Consider the following 18,576-nt stretch of genomic DNA (forward strand, 5'->3'; position numbering starts at 1 on the left):
GTTGAGGGTGAGGACCAGTTCAGCCAGTCAGATGAGAGTGTCAGTAGAAGGTTATGCCACTCCAATAGCTCTGTTTTGAGGTTTTTTCTGTGCGTTAACAATTTGCCAATCTTTCCTCCCATGTTATTTTCTTCCTGGACATGCCAAGAACTTCTATTGAACTGTTCCACATCTATGGACAAAATACTGCAGCATTGTGCCATTGTCTTGGAGTGGATTCAATTACACCATCTTCTAAAAGCCTTGAACCAAGGCTGGGAGCAAGTTTTCAGCAGCCAGGAGATAAAGTTAAATTACACTCATATATTTTTTGGTTTATTCATTCATGGGATGTGGGTACTGCTGGCTAGGCCACCATTTATTATCCATCCCTAATTGACTTTGAGAAGATGGTATTGCGCTGTTTTTTTGAAATACTGCAGAGCTTGAATTGTAAGCCCACCCACAGTGCATTTTGGAAGCATTTCAAAATTTTAACTCTGCAACAGTGAAGGAGTGGCAATATCGTTCCAAGATAGGAAAATGTGTGGCTAGGAGTGGATCTCAGGGTTCCTGGTGTTCCCATGCATCTGCTGTCCTTGTCCTTCTCAGTCATAGAGGTCACAGGTTTGGAATTTGCTTTTGGAAAATCCTGTATGAGTTACTGCAGTATATCGCACAGTTTGTACGCATTGTTGCTACTTTGCATCTGTAATGAAGATCGTGAATGTTGAAAATAGTTAATGGACTTCCAATCAAGCCGGCTGCTTTGTCCTGGATGGTGAGAAGCTCCTTGAATGTTGTGGACCTGCACACATCCAGGCAACTGGAGAGCATTTCATTATATGCCTGATTTCTGCCTTGTAGATGAAGGACAGTGTATGGGAGTCATGAGGTGACTTAGTCACTGGAGAATTCCTAACCTCTGACCCACTATGGTTGTCACACGATTTAGATGACTGGTTCAGTTCAGTTTCTAGTCCATGGCAAACCCAGGAAGGATTAAGGAAAAGTAATGACATTGAATACCACGGGGAGATGGTTAGATTCACATCTTTTGAAGATAGTCATTGCTTGTCACGAATGTTATTTGCCACTTCTCAGTCTGAGTCTGGTTGTTTCGGAATTAGCTATTGGTGTGACACAGTGGCTCAGTGGTTAGCACTGCTGCCTCACAGGATCAGGGACCTGGGTTCAATTCTATCCTTGGACGACTGTCTGTGTGGAGTCTGTGCAGTCTCCCTGTGTCTGCATTGGTTTGTGGTCCAGTTTCCTCCCACAGTCCAAAGATGTGCAGGTGAGGTAGGTTGGCCATGAGGAATGCAGTGTTATAGGGTAGAGGCTGAGTTTCTGTGAGATGCTCTTCGGAGAGCTGTTGAGAACTTGAAGGACCAAATGGCCTGATTCTTTGATTCTAGATAGCTTCTGGAAAGATCCCATCAGACTGGAAAATAGCAAGCAAAACTCCTCTATTTGAGAAGGGAGGCAGAAACCAGGAAATTACAAGTTGGATATTTGACAACTGTCTCCGGGAAGGCACTATATTCAACCAGTAAGCAGATAGACCTGAAAACTTAGATAAACTGAAGCTAATTGGGGAGAGTCAGCATGATTTTGTGACAGGAAAATCATAGTTAACCAGTTTATTGGAGTTCTTTAAAGGAGAAACACATGCTGTTAATAAAGAGGAATCTCGACATTCTGTACTTGAATTTCCAGAAGACATTTTACAGGATGAATGTTGTTGCCAGGTAGGAGCTTATGGTGTCGAGGGTAACATTTTAGTATAACAATAGATTGGCTGGCTGGCAGATGTCAGAGAGCTTATATAAATGTCATTTTTTTCTGAGTGACAGGATATGTGCTGAGTGCATTCCCATAGGATTCTCTGCTGGCGCCTCAGCTTTTTACAGTTTATAACTTAGATAAAGGGAGCAATTGTATGAAACTAAACTTTCATATGACCCAAAGAGAGATTGGAAAGTATATTGAGAAGGTGCCATAAGAAGATTCAGATGAATATAATTAGATTAAGTGAATGGGAAGAAATCTGGCAGAAGGAGTATAATGTGGAAAAATGCAAAGTTGTTCACTTTGGCAAGAGTTTTAAAAAATCATTAACGAAGTACTTCTAAATTGAGAAAAGACTGAAATACAGAGGGATCTAGGTGCTCTGGAGCATGAGTTGTAAAAACAAATTTGGAGCTACAATCAGTAGTTAAGAAGTTTAATGGAGTGCTGTCTTTCATTATCAGAGGAATTTTATCTATTTCAAATACTATGTGCAGTCTTGGCTTCCCTATTTAACTACAGGATTTTTTATTAGATCATGCCTGGAATGAGAAAGTTGTTTTATTAAGATAGTTTGGACAGATTGGGTTTGTTTCAGTTGGAGTTTACAAGAGCAAGGGGTGACTTAATGAATTTTGTAAGATCCCAAATATACTTGGCAAGGTGGGATATGGAAAAGATGTATCCTCCTGTGTGTGTAGATCCAGAACTAATGCCCACTATATAAAAGTTAGGAGATGCCCCCTTAATGGGGTGTGGGGGAGGTGGTGGTTGTTTGACTTTGGCATTCCCTGCTTCAAAGCCTGTGGAAGTGGTATAATTTAATACTTTTAAGTCAGGGTTAGATTAATTTCTTTGCCTAACAATGATCATTGGGGATAGCAAGGAACAAGGAGTTCAAAATGTGAGCATATTGTTAATGATCTTATTGAATGGTTCAGCAGGCCTGAAAAGCTCAGTGTCCTAATTCTGCTAGTAATTCATACATTGTCTAGTTCTTCCATCTCCATGTGAGATCCAGGGAACTTCCAGGGAACTCCTTCCTGACTGCATACCGCTGTGTCAGTACCTTTAATGGGATGGTGGCAGTGGTGTTTGAGGCTTTGTCTGTCAAGTTATCGGTATGACTATTGCTTGACTATAGTCTGTGGGACAGTACTCCCAACATTCACACAAGATGCCCTTGATAATCGTAAGAGGGACTTTGCAGGATTGACAAGTTTGGGTTTACCTTATTGATTCTGGTGTCTGGGTAGTCAGTCCAGTTTTATTCCCTTCTTTAGACTTTGTAGTAGTCTGATACAACTGGGTAGCTTACTTGGCCATTCCAGAGGACATTGAAGAGTTCAGGCTCCCTTTTGTCTTTACTGGTTTTATTTCCTCTTTTTTTGTTTACTGGTTATTTATATATATATATATATTTAATTGTATATTAATGTGTATGTTGTGGTTCTGTTCGCCGAGCTGGAAGTTTTTGTTGCAAACGTTTCGTCCCCTGGCTAGGCGACATCATCAGTGCTTGGGAGCCTCCTGCGAAGCGCTTCTTTGATGTTTCCTCCTGTGTTTATAGTGGTCTGTCCCTGCCGTTTCCGGTTGTCAGTTTCAGCTGTCTGCTGTAGTGGTTGGTATATTGGGTCCAGGTTGATGTGTTTGTTGATGGAGTTTGTGGATGAATGCCATGCCTCTAGGAATTCCCTGGCTGTTCTCTGTCTGGCTTGCCCCACGATAGTAGTGTTGTCCCAGTCGAATTCATGTTGCTTGTTTTCTGCGTGTGTGGCTACTAAGGATAGCTGAAGGCTCCACCCTGATGACTCCCTGCCTTCAGTCCTGATGAAGGGCTTTTGCCCGAAACGTCGATTTTCCTGCTCCTCAGATGCTGCCTGATCCGCTGCGTGTTTCCAGCACCACTCTAATCTAGACTCTGGTTTCCAACATCTGCAGCCCTCACTTTTGCCTGGCATATTTCTACTCCTACGTCATACTCTCAGAAAGAGATACACATGGGCCACACCAGGCAAGGATGAGAGATTTCCTACATTAATGATCTAGATGGATTTTTATGACAGTCAACCATAGTTTCACTATCTGCAGTTTAATTTCAGATTTATTAACTGAATTTAAATTTCACCAAGTGGTATGACCACCATCCCACCTATCATCTGTACACTCAACTCCACCAATTTTAAGATTAACTGCTCATATCCAATAAAGAAGACTCCATTCATTAGTTGTGGAGATGACTGTGGTGGTTGTCTCTGATATTGTTGTGGTTTCTATTGAAGAAAAGCAAATGCAATCAAAAACTCTTACTACAGCTGTCTAAGCAAACAATTTCCAGACTAGTATAAAGCCTGTCTTCTACAAACATAAATGACAAGCACTCCAAAACGTGGCAGCATTTTGGAACTTCAGGCTTGCGGTACTGAATCCATTCAGTACATATTTATCACAGAATGCTTACAATGTGGAGGCAGGCCATTTAGCCCATTGAAGACTGCACTGACACTTAAAATATCAATGCATTTTCAAAGCCAAATGAAATGTTTGCCCACAATGACGTCCAGCATTTTAATTCTCTCAGCTGATTCTTCTAAAGAACAAACAAAAGCATAAATCATCTAACCAATGCATTCAATTCCAACTGGAGCGGCTTTGGGAGAAGAGTCAGGCTTGATGTATATTCAAAATAAAAAGGAAATGTGTGAATAGGTATGAATACATAGATTTCTTTTGTCTGCCACTTGAAATAATCCAAAACTCTCTGCAGACGAGGGATTATTTTAAAGTGCACAGGTGTTAATGGTCACAGTGTAGAAATAGTATGACTTAGTTTGATTACAGTCAGATGAAACAAATTGTTGCAAGAAGAAAAGGCGACCAAGGTTTTTACTGGCCAAGAACTGAAGCTGTAACAATCCTTTCTAAATAAAAACAATCCTCAGGGTTAATGAAAGAAGACTTCACTCACGGGATGTGGAACTGGCTGTGGTTGTTGTCTCAGTTGTTGTAGTTTTTTGCTCTGAAAGAAAGAATCATTCACAACAATCAATACGTGGAACTTGAATCCTTTGTGGGGAACTGCAGGAGATGGGGGAGATTGGAAATAAGTATTTTGCATCAGTATTTACTGTGGAAAAGGACATGGAAGATATAGGCTGTAGGGAAATAGATGGTGACATCTTGCAAAATGTCCAGATTACAGAGGAGGAAGTGCTGTTTGTCTTGAACTGCATAAGCGTGGATAAATCCCCAGGACCTGATCAGGTGTACACTTGAAATCTGTGGGAAGCTGGGGAAGTGATTGCTGGGCCTCTTGCTGAGATATTTGTATCATCAACAGTCGCAGGTGAGGTGCCGGAAGACTGGAGGTTGGCAAACGTGGTGCCACTGTTTAAGAAGGCGGTAAAGACAAGCCAGGGAACTATAGACCAGTGAGCCTGACCTCAGTGGTGGGCAAGTTGTTGGAGGGAATCCTGAGGGACAGGATGTATAAGTATTTGGAAGGGCAAGGACTGATTAGGGATAGTCAATGTGGCTTTGTGTGTGGGAAATCATTTCTCACAAATTTGATTGAGTTTTTTGAAGAAGTAACAAAGAGGATTGATGAGGGCAGAGCAGTGGATTTGATCTATATGGACTTCAGTAAGGCATTTAACAAGGTTCCCCATAGGAGATTTGTTAACAAGGTTAGATCTCATGGAATACAGAGAGAACTAGCCATTTGGACACAGAACTGGCTCAAAGGTAGAAGACAGAGGGTGGTGATGGACGGCTGTTTTTCAAACTGGAGGCCGGTGACCAGTGGAGTGCCACAAGGATCGGTGCTGGGTCCTCTACTTTTTGTCATTTACATAAATGATTTGGATGTGAGCATAAGAGGTACAGTTAGTAAGTTTGCTGATGACACCAAAATTGGAGGTGTAGTGGACAGTGGAGAAGGTTACCTCAGATTACAACTGGATCTTGGTCAGATGGGCCAATGGGTTGAGAAGTGGCAGATGGAGTTTAATTTAGATAAACGTGAGGTGCTGCATTTTGGGAAAGCAAATCTTAGCAGGACTTATACACTAAGTGGTAAGGTCCTAGGGAGTGTTGCTGAACAAAGAGACCTTGGAGTGCAAGTTCATAGCTCCCTGAAAGTGGAATCGCAGGTGGCTAGAATAGTGAAGAAGTCACTTGGTATGCTTTCCTTTATTAGTCATAGTACTGAGTATGGGAGTTGGGAGATCATGTTGTGGCTGGTCAGGAAATTGGTTAGGCCACTGTTGGAATATTGTGTGCAATTCTGGTCTCCTTCCTATCAGAAAGATGTTGTGAAACTTGAAAGGGTTCAGAAAAGATTTACAAGGATGTTGCCAGGGTTGGAGGATTTGAGCTCCAGGGAGAGGCTGAACAGGCTGGGGCTGTTTTCCCTAGAGCGTCGGAGGGTGAGGGGTGGCTTTATAGAGGTTTACTAAATTATGAGGGTCATGGATAGGATAAATAGGCAAAGTCTTTTCCCTGGGGTTGGGGAGTCCAGAACTAGAGGGCATAGGTTTAGGGTGAGAGTGTAAAGATGAAAAAGAGACCTAAGGGGCAACATTTTCATGCAGAGGGTGGAACGTGTATGGAATGATCTGCCAGCGGATGTGATGGAGACTAGTACAATTGCAATATTTGAAAGGCACCTGGATAGATAAATGAATAGGAAGGGTTTTGAAGGATATGGGCTGGGTGCTGGCGGATGGGACTAGATTGGGTTGGGATATCTGGTCGGTATGAATGAGTTGGACCGAAGGGTCTGTTTCCATGCTTTACATCTCTATGACACTAAATCAGTACCGAAAGAGGTTCAGGAGCAGACTGCAACAAATACACAGAACAGATAAGCATTTGGCTCAATCAGCTTAACCCTGTCAGTTTTGTTATTCCTCTATTTTAATGTCAAGCTCTGCATCAAATGGTATCATTGTGAAAGATGAAGGTCATGACACTGATTTTTCAGTGTTTGAATTTATGAAATGTGGATGCAATACACATGTGCACATTCATCACTGTCATTATCATCACATCTCCATGATAACCAGTATTTTGTTTTGAGTGCTAAGATTATGCAGTTACATTTTGTGCATCAGCAAAACTTTAAGGTCCAGGGTGGATGAATAATAGGAATGAATATTCAATACTGCAGACATTCAAACCTGGGTGTTGGGGTCCACTGGCACTCATCGATTATTAACATTTATTTACATGCTGTGTGGGAATCCATCCCGATCCAAAACCAGGAAGATTGTCTGCTGGAGATCGAAGCTACAGATGTTGGTGATATTCAAGTCTCAGGCATACCAGTTAATCCCACAAGTTCCTGAGCTGAGTCTTTGACAAATCAAACTGAGCTGACACTGGCATTTCACTGACCAGGGAGTTGAATTGAAACTAATTTATCTTGTTTCATTTTTATCATGTGGAATGAAAAAAGGCAGCCCTCACCCGTTGTGGAACTGGCAGTTGAACTCGGTGTGGTGGTTATCCCTGTTGTTGTCGTTGTTTGTTCTGAAGTGAACCAAATGCAATCACATTCAATACGCCCAAGTTGGGAGAGGACAGTATTGTGCAAATGTCAGCATCACAGAAATACCCAGGGCCAGATACCCCGGTAGCTGCCGTGATTTGCCGCCTTTCGTATTATAGTTTTGAACTGAAGACATTGCTCCGTGAGGATGAAGGTATTCGTTTGGCAGAAATGCTCTGATAAAGAACTAAGGTAACAATATCATTTCCCTCTCAGGCCTGGCTATTCCACACTGAAGGAATTCTTCACTCACCTCTTGTCGAAGCACTGGTAGAGCCAGTTGTAGTTGGTGGTACAGATGTGTTTTTTTCTTCTGAAATGTATGAATGATATTCAAAATCACCAGATGCCAATTTAGTTTAGACTCCACTCTTGCAATTTTAATCAGAAAGGCAAAGTGACCTGAGTTGCAGAGATTTTACGACAATCTAATCAATGTATATTGACATGGCACCACAGGAATGTGAAATTGATAAGAGGTCTGAAGAATATTTGGATGTACTTTCAGAGACAATTGGTTGAAGCTATGAAGGTAATCTGATGTGAAAATACATTGTAATGTAATGTGAAAGGGGATGTTACTCACCAGTTGTGGAACTGGCAGTAGATCCACTTGTGGTAGTTGTTTGTGTTGTAGCTGTTGATTCTTAGAGTCATAGAGTCATAGAGATGTAAAGCATGGAAACAGACCCTTCGGTCCAACCCATTCATGCCGACCAGAAATCCCAACCCGATCTTGTCCCACCTGCCAGCACCCAGCCCATATCCCTCCAAACCCTTCCTATTCATATACCCATCCAAATGCCTCTTAAATGTTGCAATTGTACCAGTCTCCACCACATCCTCTGGCAGCTCATTCCTTAAACTGCATGAAAACGTTGCCCCCTAGGTCTCTTTTATATCTTTCCCCTCTTACTCTAAACCTATGCCCTCTAGTTCTGGACTCCCCGATCCCAGGGAAAAGACTTTGTCTATTTATCTTATCCATGCCCCTCATAATTTTGTAAACCTCTATCAGGTCACCCCTCAGCCTCCGATGCTCCAGGGAAAACAACCCCATCCTGTTCAGATCCTCCAACTCTGGCAACATCCTTGTAAAGTTTTTCTGAACCCTTTCAAGTTTCACAACATCTTTCCGATAGGAAGGAGACCAGATTTGCATGCAATATTCCAACAGTGGTCTAACCAATGCCCTGTACAGCCGCAACATGACCTCCCAACACCTGTTCTCAATACTCTGACCAATAAAGGAAAGCATACCAAATGCCTTCTTCACTATCCTATCTACCTGCGACTCCACTTTCAAGGAGCTATGAACCTGCACTCCAAGGTCTCTTTGTTCAGCAACACTCCCTAGGACCTTACCATTAAGTGTATAAATCCTGCTAAGATTTGCTTTCCCAAAATGCAGCACCTCACATTTATCTAAATTAAACTCTATCTGCCACTTCTCAGCTCATTGGCCCATCTGGTCCAGATCCTGTTGTGATCTGAGGTAACCCTCTTCGCTGTCCACTACACCTCAAGAAATGCATTCACAATCATTACATCCAATTGGAATGCAACAAATTGAGAAAGATTTACATTTCATTTCTTTATGAAGGCATGAAAAAAAATGAGTGCAACAGATTTGTGTAAACTAAGTAACAACTAAATATATGTTTTCCTTCAATGAGGGAATTGAGATTCATACATTCAAACTGAGTAGAGATTTAGACCCAAATTAATGCAGGTCTTCAGAAAACAAGTTATGTATTGGTGATGAAGAAGCAAAGACATTGTCAAATGCCAACATGAAGAAAAATATTTGGGCAAAATGCTTCCTGATTGTTAGAAATGGTTTCGCTCACCAGTTGTAGAACTGACAGTCGTTGCAGTTGAGGTGCTTGTCCCTGTTGTTGTGATTGCTTCTTTTGAAGAGAAAGACACACATTAACAATCATAGCATCCAATTTGATTTTGTCACTGCATTAAGAAAATTCCATATTATTGATTCATGCTGCTGCATCATACTATTCACAGCATTCAATTTAACAAATGAAATGTTTTTTTCTGTCAACTTTGTGCCAATAGTAATCCTAAACCGAGAATTATTATTCATGTTTGGCATGGGTATTCGAAACTGAAGGCACACCATGCTGCTAGAAACCTTGTAATGCCACTGTGATAATGCTCAATGTGATTGGCTGATCCATCTGCTTCAGAACATCTATGTTACCCATCACCTGAAGATCCCTTTGATTTGCTACCAGACTTCATCTGGAGATGAGGAAAGCACAACACAGTGAACCCTAGATCATTGTGTGAAACCTCCCTCAGCAGCCATTTTAAGAGCAGTCATCACTTTCCCAAGTTGAGTGCTCAGATTCTCAGTGTGGGACATGGTTACATATGGTCAGACTGAAAACTGAGAGGTGGATGTACAACGACAAAGGCTGTCCTCACTGGTCCAATGGATGAAATGTAAACTCCTCTACAAAAGCAATTATCTGAACTATCATTGATATCAATATGATGTTCTGACTAACACAAACCATTTGGGACCCCATGGAAAAAGATTTCCATGCTGTCACTCTGTTACACCTGGACATCTTAACATTCTCTATCTGTCGCTTAATTATTAGAAATCAGACGAGTGAGGCACAGCTCAGAAACCAGACCCCAGTGGGTCAATGAAAATTTAAGATTCTTCCCATGGCTACAGTGTCTATGGGAACTCAATATCCAATGTCAATGTGACCAGATCCTGACCTCGAGACTCTTTGTGAATATCAGATCCGATACCAGCACACGTGAATTTTAGATTCACTAGGTGTACCTATATTAGTAGAAGTTGAATTTAGACCGGTTGTCATTGGAAGTATTGTTGATATTTGATTTCACAGCAAACTTGAAAGGATGTTGTGAAACTTGAAAGGGTTCAGAAAAGATTAACAAGGATGTTGCCAGAGTTGGAGGATTTGAACTATAGGGAAAGGCTGAATAGTCTGGGGCTGTCAGAGGAGCATCAGAGGCTGAGAGGTGACCTTATAGAAGTTTATACAATCATGAGGGGCACAGATACAATAAACAGACAAGGTCCCTGTGGTGGGTGAGTCCAGATTAAAAGGCCATAGGTTTAGGGTGAGGGGGAAAAAAGATATAAAAGGCACCTAAGGGGCAAGCTTTTCACACAAAGGGTCATGCTTGAACGGAATGAGCTCCCAGAGGAAGTGGGAGAGGCTGGTGCAATTACAGCATTTAAAAGGCATCTAGAAGGGCTAATGAATTGGAAGGGTTTAGAGGGATATGGGCCAGGTGCTGGCAATTGGCACCAGATTAGGTAAGGATATCTGATCAGCATGGAAGAGTTGCACCGAAGGGTCTGACTCTATGATGTAATTGCTGGAGTGATCACACAGTAATCCTACTCTTTAATATAATCCATGTTGTCCTGTGATTCACTGAGGAATCTTGAAGTGTGTTGGACAAATTGACACTGAATGTCTCAGTTGGAATCAGGGTTAGAAGACAATCCCTTCCATGAGTGTCCCACAAATTCAACATCATTTGGACTGAAGTAGTTTGGCGTGTGTTTATAGGACCTGGAAGACCATTTACCAACACAGATCACCAATAGAAAAGTTGGAGAATATTTAACTCACACATGAAGCAAACAGAAAAGGAGCATTCAAATTACATAAGTGACAAAGAAGAATTCTGAACATTTAACTGTACTTTAAAAAAGCAAAATTCATTGTTGCTGGTTGGAAGCAGATATCACCAGAATGCCAATCGTCACACAATGTTCAAAAAAAAAATACTTGGTGTACATTTTTATAGAAAGCCAGAGGAATCAGAGCAAAATTCCAAAGATGTCGAAGGACTGGGATTGTTGACGGTGTTTCTGGACATGGAGATGATAGCACATCTGTTGTCTTTCTTCAGAAAAGTCTTGTTCTGTCACATCACCAGAACAACCAGCATTCTGTTGTGAGTCTTAATCTTCTTTAGTTAAAGTTGATGAAAAAGCAGATACTTAATATCAAGGACAGATGTACAATGGGAGTAGGTAATCAATATTGGTATGGAAATCTAAACCTGGGTGTTGAGTTACATTCGCACTCATCAACTATTAACATTTATTGGTATGCCCTGTGGGAGAAAGTGATGACTGCAGATGCTGGAGATCAGAGCTGAAAATGTGTTGCTGGAAAAGCGCAGCAGGTCAGGCAGCATCCAAGGAGCAGGAGAATAGACGTTTCGGGCATGAGCCCTTCTTCAGGAATGAGGCAAGTGTGCCAAGCAGGCTAAGATAAAAGGTAGGGAGGAGGGACTTGGGGGAGGGGCGTTGGAAATGCGATAGGTGGAAGGAGGTTAGGTGAGGGTGATAGGCCGGAGTGGGGGTGGGGGCGGAGAGGTTAGGAAGAAGATTGCAGATTAGGAATGTGGTGCTGAGTTCGAGGGTTGGGACTGAGACAAGGTGGGGGGAGGGGAAATGAGGAAATTGGAGAAATCTGAGTTCATCCCTTGCGGTTGGAGGGTTCCTGGGCGGAAGATGAGGCGCTCTTCCTCCAGCCGTCGTATTGCTATGGTCTGGCGATGGAGGAGTTCAAGGACCTGCATGTCCTTGGCGGAGTGGGAGTAGGAGTTGAAGTGGTGAGCCACGGGGTGGTTGGATTGGTTGGTCCGGGTGTCCCAGAGGTGTTCTCTGAAACGTTCCGCAAGTAGGTGGCCTGTCTCCCCAATATAGAGGAGGCCAGTTCGGGTGCAGCGGACGCAGTAAATGATGTGTGTGGAGGTGCAGGTGAATTTGTGGCAGATATGGAAGGATCCCTTGGGGCCTTGGAGGGAAGTAAGGGGGGAGGTGTGGGTGCAAGTTTTGCATTTCTTGCGGTTGCACAGGAAGGTGCTGGGAGTGGAGGTTGGGTTGGTGGGGGGTGTGGACCAGACAAGGGAGTCACGGAGGGAGTGGTCTTTTTGGAACGTTGATAGGGGAGGTGAGGGAAATATATCCCTGGTGGTGGGATCCATTTGGAGGTGGCGGAAATGATGGCGGATGATACGCTGTACATGGAGGTTGGTGGGGTGGTAGGTGAGGACCAGTGGGGTTCTGTCCTGGTGGCGATTGGAGGGGTAGGGCTCAAAGGCGGGGGAGCGGGAAGTGGAGGAGATGCAGTGGAGAGCATCGTCGATCACGTCTGGGGGGATATTGCGATGTTTGAAGAAGGAGGCCATCTGGGTTGTGGGAACCCTGTGGGAATCCATTATGATCCAATACCAGGGAGATTCTCTGCCAAAGATCAAAGCTTTGTATATTGATGATCCAAAGTAAGGTGGAGGAGCAGAGGGATCTTGAGGTCTATGTTCATAGCTCTTTGAAAGTTGCCACTCAGGTGGATAGAGCTTGTAAGAAGGCCCATGGTGTATTAGCGTTCATTAGCAGAGGGATTGAATTCAAAAGACATGAGGTGATGTTGCAGCTGTACAGGACCTTGGTAAGGCCACATTTGGAGTACTGTGTGCAGTTCTGGTCACCGGGAAAGATGTGGAAGCTTTGGAGAGGGTGCAGAGGAGATTTATCAGGATGTTGCCTGGAATGGAGAATAGGTCATATGAGGACAGGTTGAGAGTGCTAGGCCTTTTCTCATTGGAACGGCGAAGGATGAGGGGTGACATGATAGGGGTTTATAAGATGATCAGGGGAATAGATAGAGTAGACAGTAAGAGACTTTTTCCCTGGGTACAACAGAGTGTTGCAAGGGGACATAAATTTAAGGTGAAGGATGGAAGGTATAGGGGGGATGGCAGGGGTAGGTTCTTTACCCAGAGAGTGGTGGGGGCAAGGTATGCGTTGCCTGTGGCAGTTGCAGAGTCAGAATAATTGGTGACCTTTAAGCGGCACTTGGATAGGTACATGGATAAATGCTTAAGCTAGGACAAATTTTCAGCACAAATGTGGGCCGAAGGGCCTGTTCTGTGCTCTATTGTTCTATGTTCTATGTTCTATGAAGTTCAAGTCTCAGGAATGGTTCAAGTTCCTACAAACATGTGAGTTGAGACTATGACATATAGACCTCGACTGACAGAGAAATTTCATAGACCAGGATTAAAGTTTTAACTGCTTTAACTTATTTCATTCTTTATCATGTGGAATGAAGAAAAGGCAACACTCACCCATTGTGGAACTGGCAGTTGAACTCGGTGTGGTGGTTATCCCTGTTGTTGTCGTTGCTTGTTCTGAAGTGAAACAAATGCAATCACATTCAATACGCCCAAGTTGGAAGAGGACAGTATTGTGCAAATGTCAGCATCACAGACATATCCAGTGCCAGATACTCCCAGAGCTGCTGTGATTTGGATGTGCTCGAGCACTCACTGGTATTTTAGTTTTGAACTGAAGACTTTGCTCCACTAGGATGAAGGTATTCATTTGTCAGAAATGACCTATTAAAGAACTAAGGTAACAATATCATTTCCCTCTCAGGCCTGGCTATTCCACACTGAAGGAATTCCTCACTCACCTCTTGTCGAAGCACTGGTAGAGCCAGTTGTAGTTGGTGGTACAGATGTGGTTGTTTCTTCTGAAATGTATGAATGATATTCAAAATCACCAGATGCCAACTTAGTTTAGACTCCACTCTTGTCATTTTTAATCAGAAAGGCAAAGTGACCTGAGTTGCAGAGATTTTATGACAATCTAATCAATGTTCATTTATATGGCACCACAGGAATGTGAAATGGACAAGAGCTCTGAAAGAAATTTGGACCTACTTTCAGAGAAAGGTGGTTGAAGCTGAAATTGCATTCACAATCATTCCAGCCAATTAGAATGGAATACGTTGGGGAAGATTTACATTTACATTTCATTTACATTTAAATTTCAATTATATTTAATTTCTTTGTTCACAATTAACTTGTCCTGATTGTTAGAAATGATTTCGCTCACCAGTTGTAGAACTGACAGTCGTTGCAGTTGAGGTGCTTGTCCCTGTTGTTTCGAAGAGAAAGACACACACTAACCATCATTGTAATCAATTTGATTTTGCCGCAGTTTTAACAAAGTTCCATATTATTGATTCGTGATGCTGCATCATACTGTTCACAGCATTAGATTTATCATCTGAAATGGATTTTCACTGAACTATCTGAATACTTTACAGCCAATAGCATTCCTAAAACTAGATTTATTTTTCATGTTTGACATGGTTATTACAAACTGAAGGTATAATGTGCTTCCAGAAACCTTGTATTGCCACTGTGATCATGCTCAATGCAATTGGCTGATCAACCTGCTTCAGAATATCAATGTTACCCATCTCCTGAAGAACCATTTGACTTGCTACCAGACTTCATCAGCTGGTTGGAGATGAGGAAACCACAACACAGTGAACCCGAGATCATTGTGTGAGACTTCCCTCCTCATTAATAAACAGAACAAACAGTTGTTCAATTATGTGCATTGCGTATTTCCTACAGGCAGCATCTGTCAGTCTTGCTCCAGCTATAAGGCAGGTAACAGCCATTTTGAGAGCAATCACCACTTTGCCAGCTTGAGTGTTCAGATTCTCAACATGGGACATGGTTACACATGGTCAGGCTGATAATTGAGAGGTGGAACTACAGCGATAGGGGCCACACTCATTTGTCCCATGGATGAAATGTAAACATTTTGACAAAAACACTCATCTGAACTCCCATTGAAATAAAAATACTGTTCTGACAAACACAATTCATTTGGGGCTCTGCTGGGAGAGGTTTTCATACTCGCATTCACTTCCCCCTGGATATCGTAACATGCTCTATCAGTCAATTAATCTATCAGAAATCAGATGAGTGAGGGATATATCAGAAACCAGAGCCCAGTGTTTGAATGAAAATTTATGATTTCTCCAATGGCTACAGTGTCTATGGGAACTCAATATCCAACGTCAGCTGGACCAGCTCCTGACCTTGAGACACTTTGTCAATCATAGCCCCAACTCCAGCGCACATGAATTTTAGATTTACCAGGTGTACTTGTTTCAGTGGAGGTTGTCCTTAGACCGGTTGTCGTCGGAAGTGTTGTTGATGTTTGATTTTCACAGCAAACTCGAATTTGGTAGTCTGAACAAAATTCCTGTGATGAATTTTGGTGAAGACGACACAGCAATCCTAATCCTCTAATACACTTCACGTGTTCTGTTGATTCACTGGGTGGCCTTGAAGTGTTTTGGACCAATTGACACTGAATGTCTCCAATAGAATCATATAGAGAACACAATCGCTTGCGCACAGGGTAGATCAGTTCAAAATCATATGGACTGGTGGTGTTTGGTGTGTGTGTATTGGACCAGGATGACCATTCACCAAGACAGATCACCTCTGGAATAGAAAAGTTGCAGAACATTTAACACCCGCATGAAACAAATAGAAAAGGTGCATTCTAAATCAGTAAGTAGCAAACCAGCATTTTTAACATTTAATTGTACTTTCAAAAAAGCACAATTCCTTGTTGCTGGATGGAAGCATATATCACCAGAATGTTAATCATCACACCATGTTCAGGAGGAAATACTTCACACATGTTCTTATGCTGGAAGCCCAATGATTTCTTGCGAAGTTCCAAATAAGTCGGAGGATTTGGAGCGCTGACTGTGTTTCTGGACACAGAGATGATGCCACATCTGCTGAGTAACCTCAGAAAATTCACTCTATGTTCTGTCACATCATCAGCACACTTTGAGTCCTCACTTTGTTTTGCTAAACTTGATGTTTGAGCAGACACTTAATGTGCATATTGGGGATGAGTAAACAATAATGTTGCGGTAAACCAATCCTGGGTGTTGGGTTACACTGGCAATTATCAATTGTTAACATTTATCTGCATGCTGGGTGGGAACCATTCCTGATCTAATACCAGGGAGATTGCTGGAGATCAAAGCTGCAGATGTTGTTGATGTTCAAGTTTCAGGAAGGGCTGGTGATCCCACAAACTCCTGAGTTGTGAGAATGACACGTCAAACTCAACTGACACTGACATTTCACTGACCAGGGATTGAAGTTGTAACCAATTTATGTCATTTAATTATTTATCATGTGGAGTGAAGAAAAGGCAGCCCTCACCCGTTGTGGAACTGGCAGTTGAACTCGGTGTGGTGGTTATCCCCGTTGTTGTCGTTGTTTGTTCTGAAGTGAAACAAATGCAATCACATTCAATACGCCCAAGTTGGGAGAAGACAGTATTGTGCAAATGTCAGCATCACAGAAATACCCAGGGCCAGATACCCCGGTAGCTGCCGTGAATTGGATGTGCTCGAGCACTCACTGGTGCCTGCAGCCTTTCGTATTTTAGTGTTGAACTTAAGACATTGCTCTGCGAGGATGAATGTATTCATTTGGCCGAAATGATGTATTAAAGAACTAAGGTAACAATATCATTTCCCACTCAGGCCTGGCTATTCCACATTGAAGGAATTCCTCACTCACCTCTCGTCGAAGCACTGGTAGAGCCAGTTGTAGTTGGTGGTACAGATTTGGTTGTTTCTTCTGAAATGTATGAATGATATTCAAAATCACCAGATGCCAACTTAGTTTAGACTCCACTCTTGTAATTTTAATCAGAAAGGTAAAGTGACCTGAGTTGCAGAGATTTTACGACAATCTAATCAATGTTCATTTACATGGCATCACAGGAATGTGAAATGGACAAGAGTTTTGATGAAAATATGGACGTAATTTCATTGACAAAGAACTAAGATGAAAATATCATTTCCCTCTCATATTTGAAGCTATGAAGGTAATCTGATGTGAAAATACATTGTAATGTAATGTGAAAGGGGATGTTACTCACCAGTTGTGGAACTGGCAGTAGATCCACTTGTGATGGTTGTTAGTGTTGTAGCTGTTGATTCTTTTGAAGAAAATGGAATGCATTCACAATCATTACATCCAATTAGAATGGAATAGGTTGTGGAGGATTTACATTTACATTTCACTTACATTTCAATTTCATTTACATTTCATTTCTTTGTTAACCCTTAACATGTCCTGATTGTTAAAAATGATTTCGCTCACCAGTTGTCGAACTGACAGTCGTTGCAGTTATTGTGCTTGTCCCTGTTGTTGTGGTCGCTTCTTTTGAAGAGAAAGACACACATTAACCAACATTGTATCCTATTTGATTTTGCCGCAGCATTAACGAAGTTCCATATTACTGATTTGTGATGCTGCATCATACTGTTCACAGCATTAGATTTCTCATCTGAAATGGATTTTTACTGAACTATCTGAATACTTTATTGCCAATAGCATTCCTAAAACTAGATTTATTTTTCATGTTTGACATGGCTATTACAAACTGAAGGTATAATGTGCTTCTAGAAACCTTATATTGCCACTGTGATCATGCTCAATGTCATTGGCTGATCCACCTGCTTCAGAACATCAATATTACCCTTTGCCTAAAGGTCCCTTTGAATTTCTACTAGACTTCATCATCTCTCTGGAGATGAGGAAAACACAAGACAGTGATCTCTACGTCATTGTATGAAACTTGCCTCAAGATCAGCAGGGTATATGAATGCTTCTTTAATTATATGCATTGTGTGTTTTCTACAGACAGAAACTGTCAGGCTTGCTCCAGCTGTGAGATCAGTCAGCAGCCATTTTGAGAGCACTCATCACTTTCAAGAGTTGAGTGCTCAGATTCTCAGTGTGGGACATGGTTACATATGGTCAGACTGTAATTCAGAGGTGGAAGTATAGTGATAGGGGCTGTCCTTGTTGGTTTCATGGATGAAGTGTGAACATCTCTATAAAATCACTTATCTTAACACTCATTGACATAATTACGCTGTTCTGATTAACACAAATAATTTGGGTCTCTGTGGGAATAAGTTTCATGCTTTCATTCTGTTACCCCTGGACATCTTAACATGCTCTATCAATCAATTAATGTATCAGAAATCAGAAGACTGAGGGCTATCTCAGAAACCAGATCCCAGTGGATGAATGAAAATTTAAGATTCTTCTTGTTGCTATAGTGTCCATGGGAACTCAATATCCAATGTCAATTTGACCAGCTCCTGACCTCGAGATACTTTATGAAGCACAGATCCGACACCAGCTCACGTGAATTTTAAGTTCACTTTGGTGTACTTGTATCAGTGGATGTTGAAGTTAGACTGGTTGCCATCGGAAATGTTGTTCATGTTTGATTTTCACAGCAAACTCAAAAGGATGTTGTGAAACATGAAAGGGTTCAGAAAAGATTAACAAGCATGTTGTCAGGTTTG

At 41.9% G+C, this 18,576-nt stretch overlaps 1 protein-coding gene across 1 annotated transcript in view; it reads right to left on the bottom strand.

Annotated features, from left to right (window-relative positions):
* Positions 1 to 18,576, bottom strand: part of LOC122561449 (uncharacterized) — a 166,630-nt gene that overhangs the window by 26,737 nt on the left and 121,317 nt on the right. The window contains exons 85-94 of the mRNA XM_087999300.1: positions 17,357 to 17,416; positions 16,769 to 16,828; positions 16,406 to 16,468; positions 15,311 to 15,664; positions 14,250 to 14,291; positions 13,825 to 13,884; positions 7,908 to 7,967; positions 7,575 to 7,634; positions 7,240 to 7,302; positions 4,739 to 4,789 (exon numbers count right to left, since the gene is read on the bottom strand). Coding sequence (XP_087855426.1) covers positions 4,739 to 4,789; positions 7,240 to 7,302; positions 7,575 to 7,634; positions 7,908 to 7,967; positions 13,825 to 13,884; positions 14,250 to 14,291; positions 15,311 to 15,664; positions 16,406 to 16,468; positions 16,769 to 16,828; positions 17,357 to 17,416 — 873 coding nt within the window. The remainder of the gene's footprint in view (positions 1 to 4,738; positions 4,790 to 7,239; positions 7,303 to 7,574; positions 7,635 to 7,907; positions 7,968 to 13,824; positions 13,885 to 14,249; positions 14,292 to 15,310; positions 15,665 to 16,405; positions 16,469 to 16,768; positions 16,829 to 17,356; positions 17,417 to 18,576) is intronic.

This window comes from Chiloscyllium plagiosum, unplaced genomic scaffold, assembly GCF_037043375.1.
Source record: "Chiloscyllium plagiosum isolate Xiang-an unplaced genomic scaffold, Cpla_swu_hap1 HiC_scaffold_23, whole genome shotgun sequence".
Lineage (NCBI taxonomy): Eukaryota > Metazoa > Chordata > Chondrichthyes > Orectolobiformes > Hemiscylliidae > Chiloscyllium > Chiloscyllium plagiosum.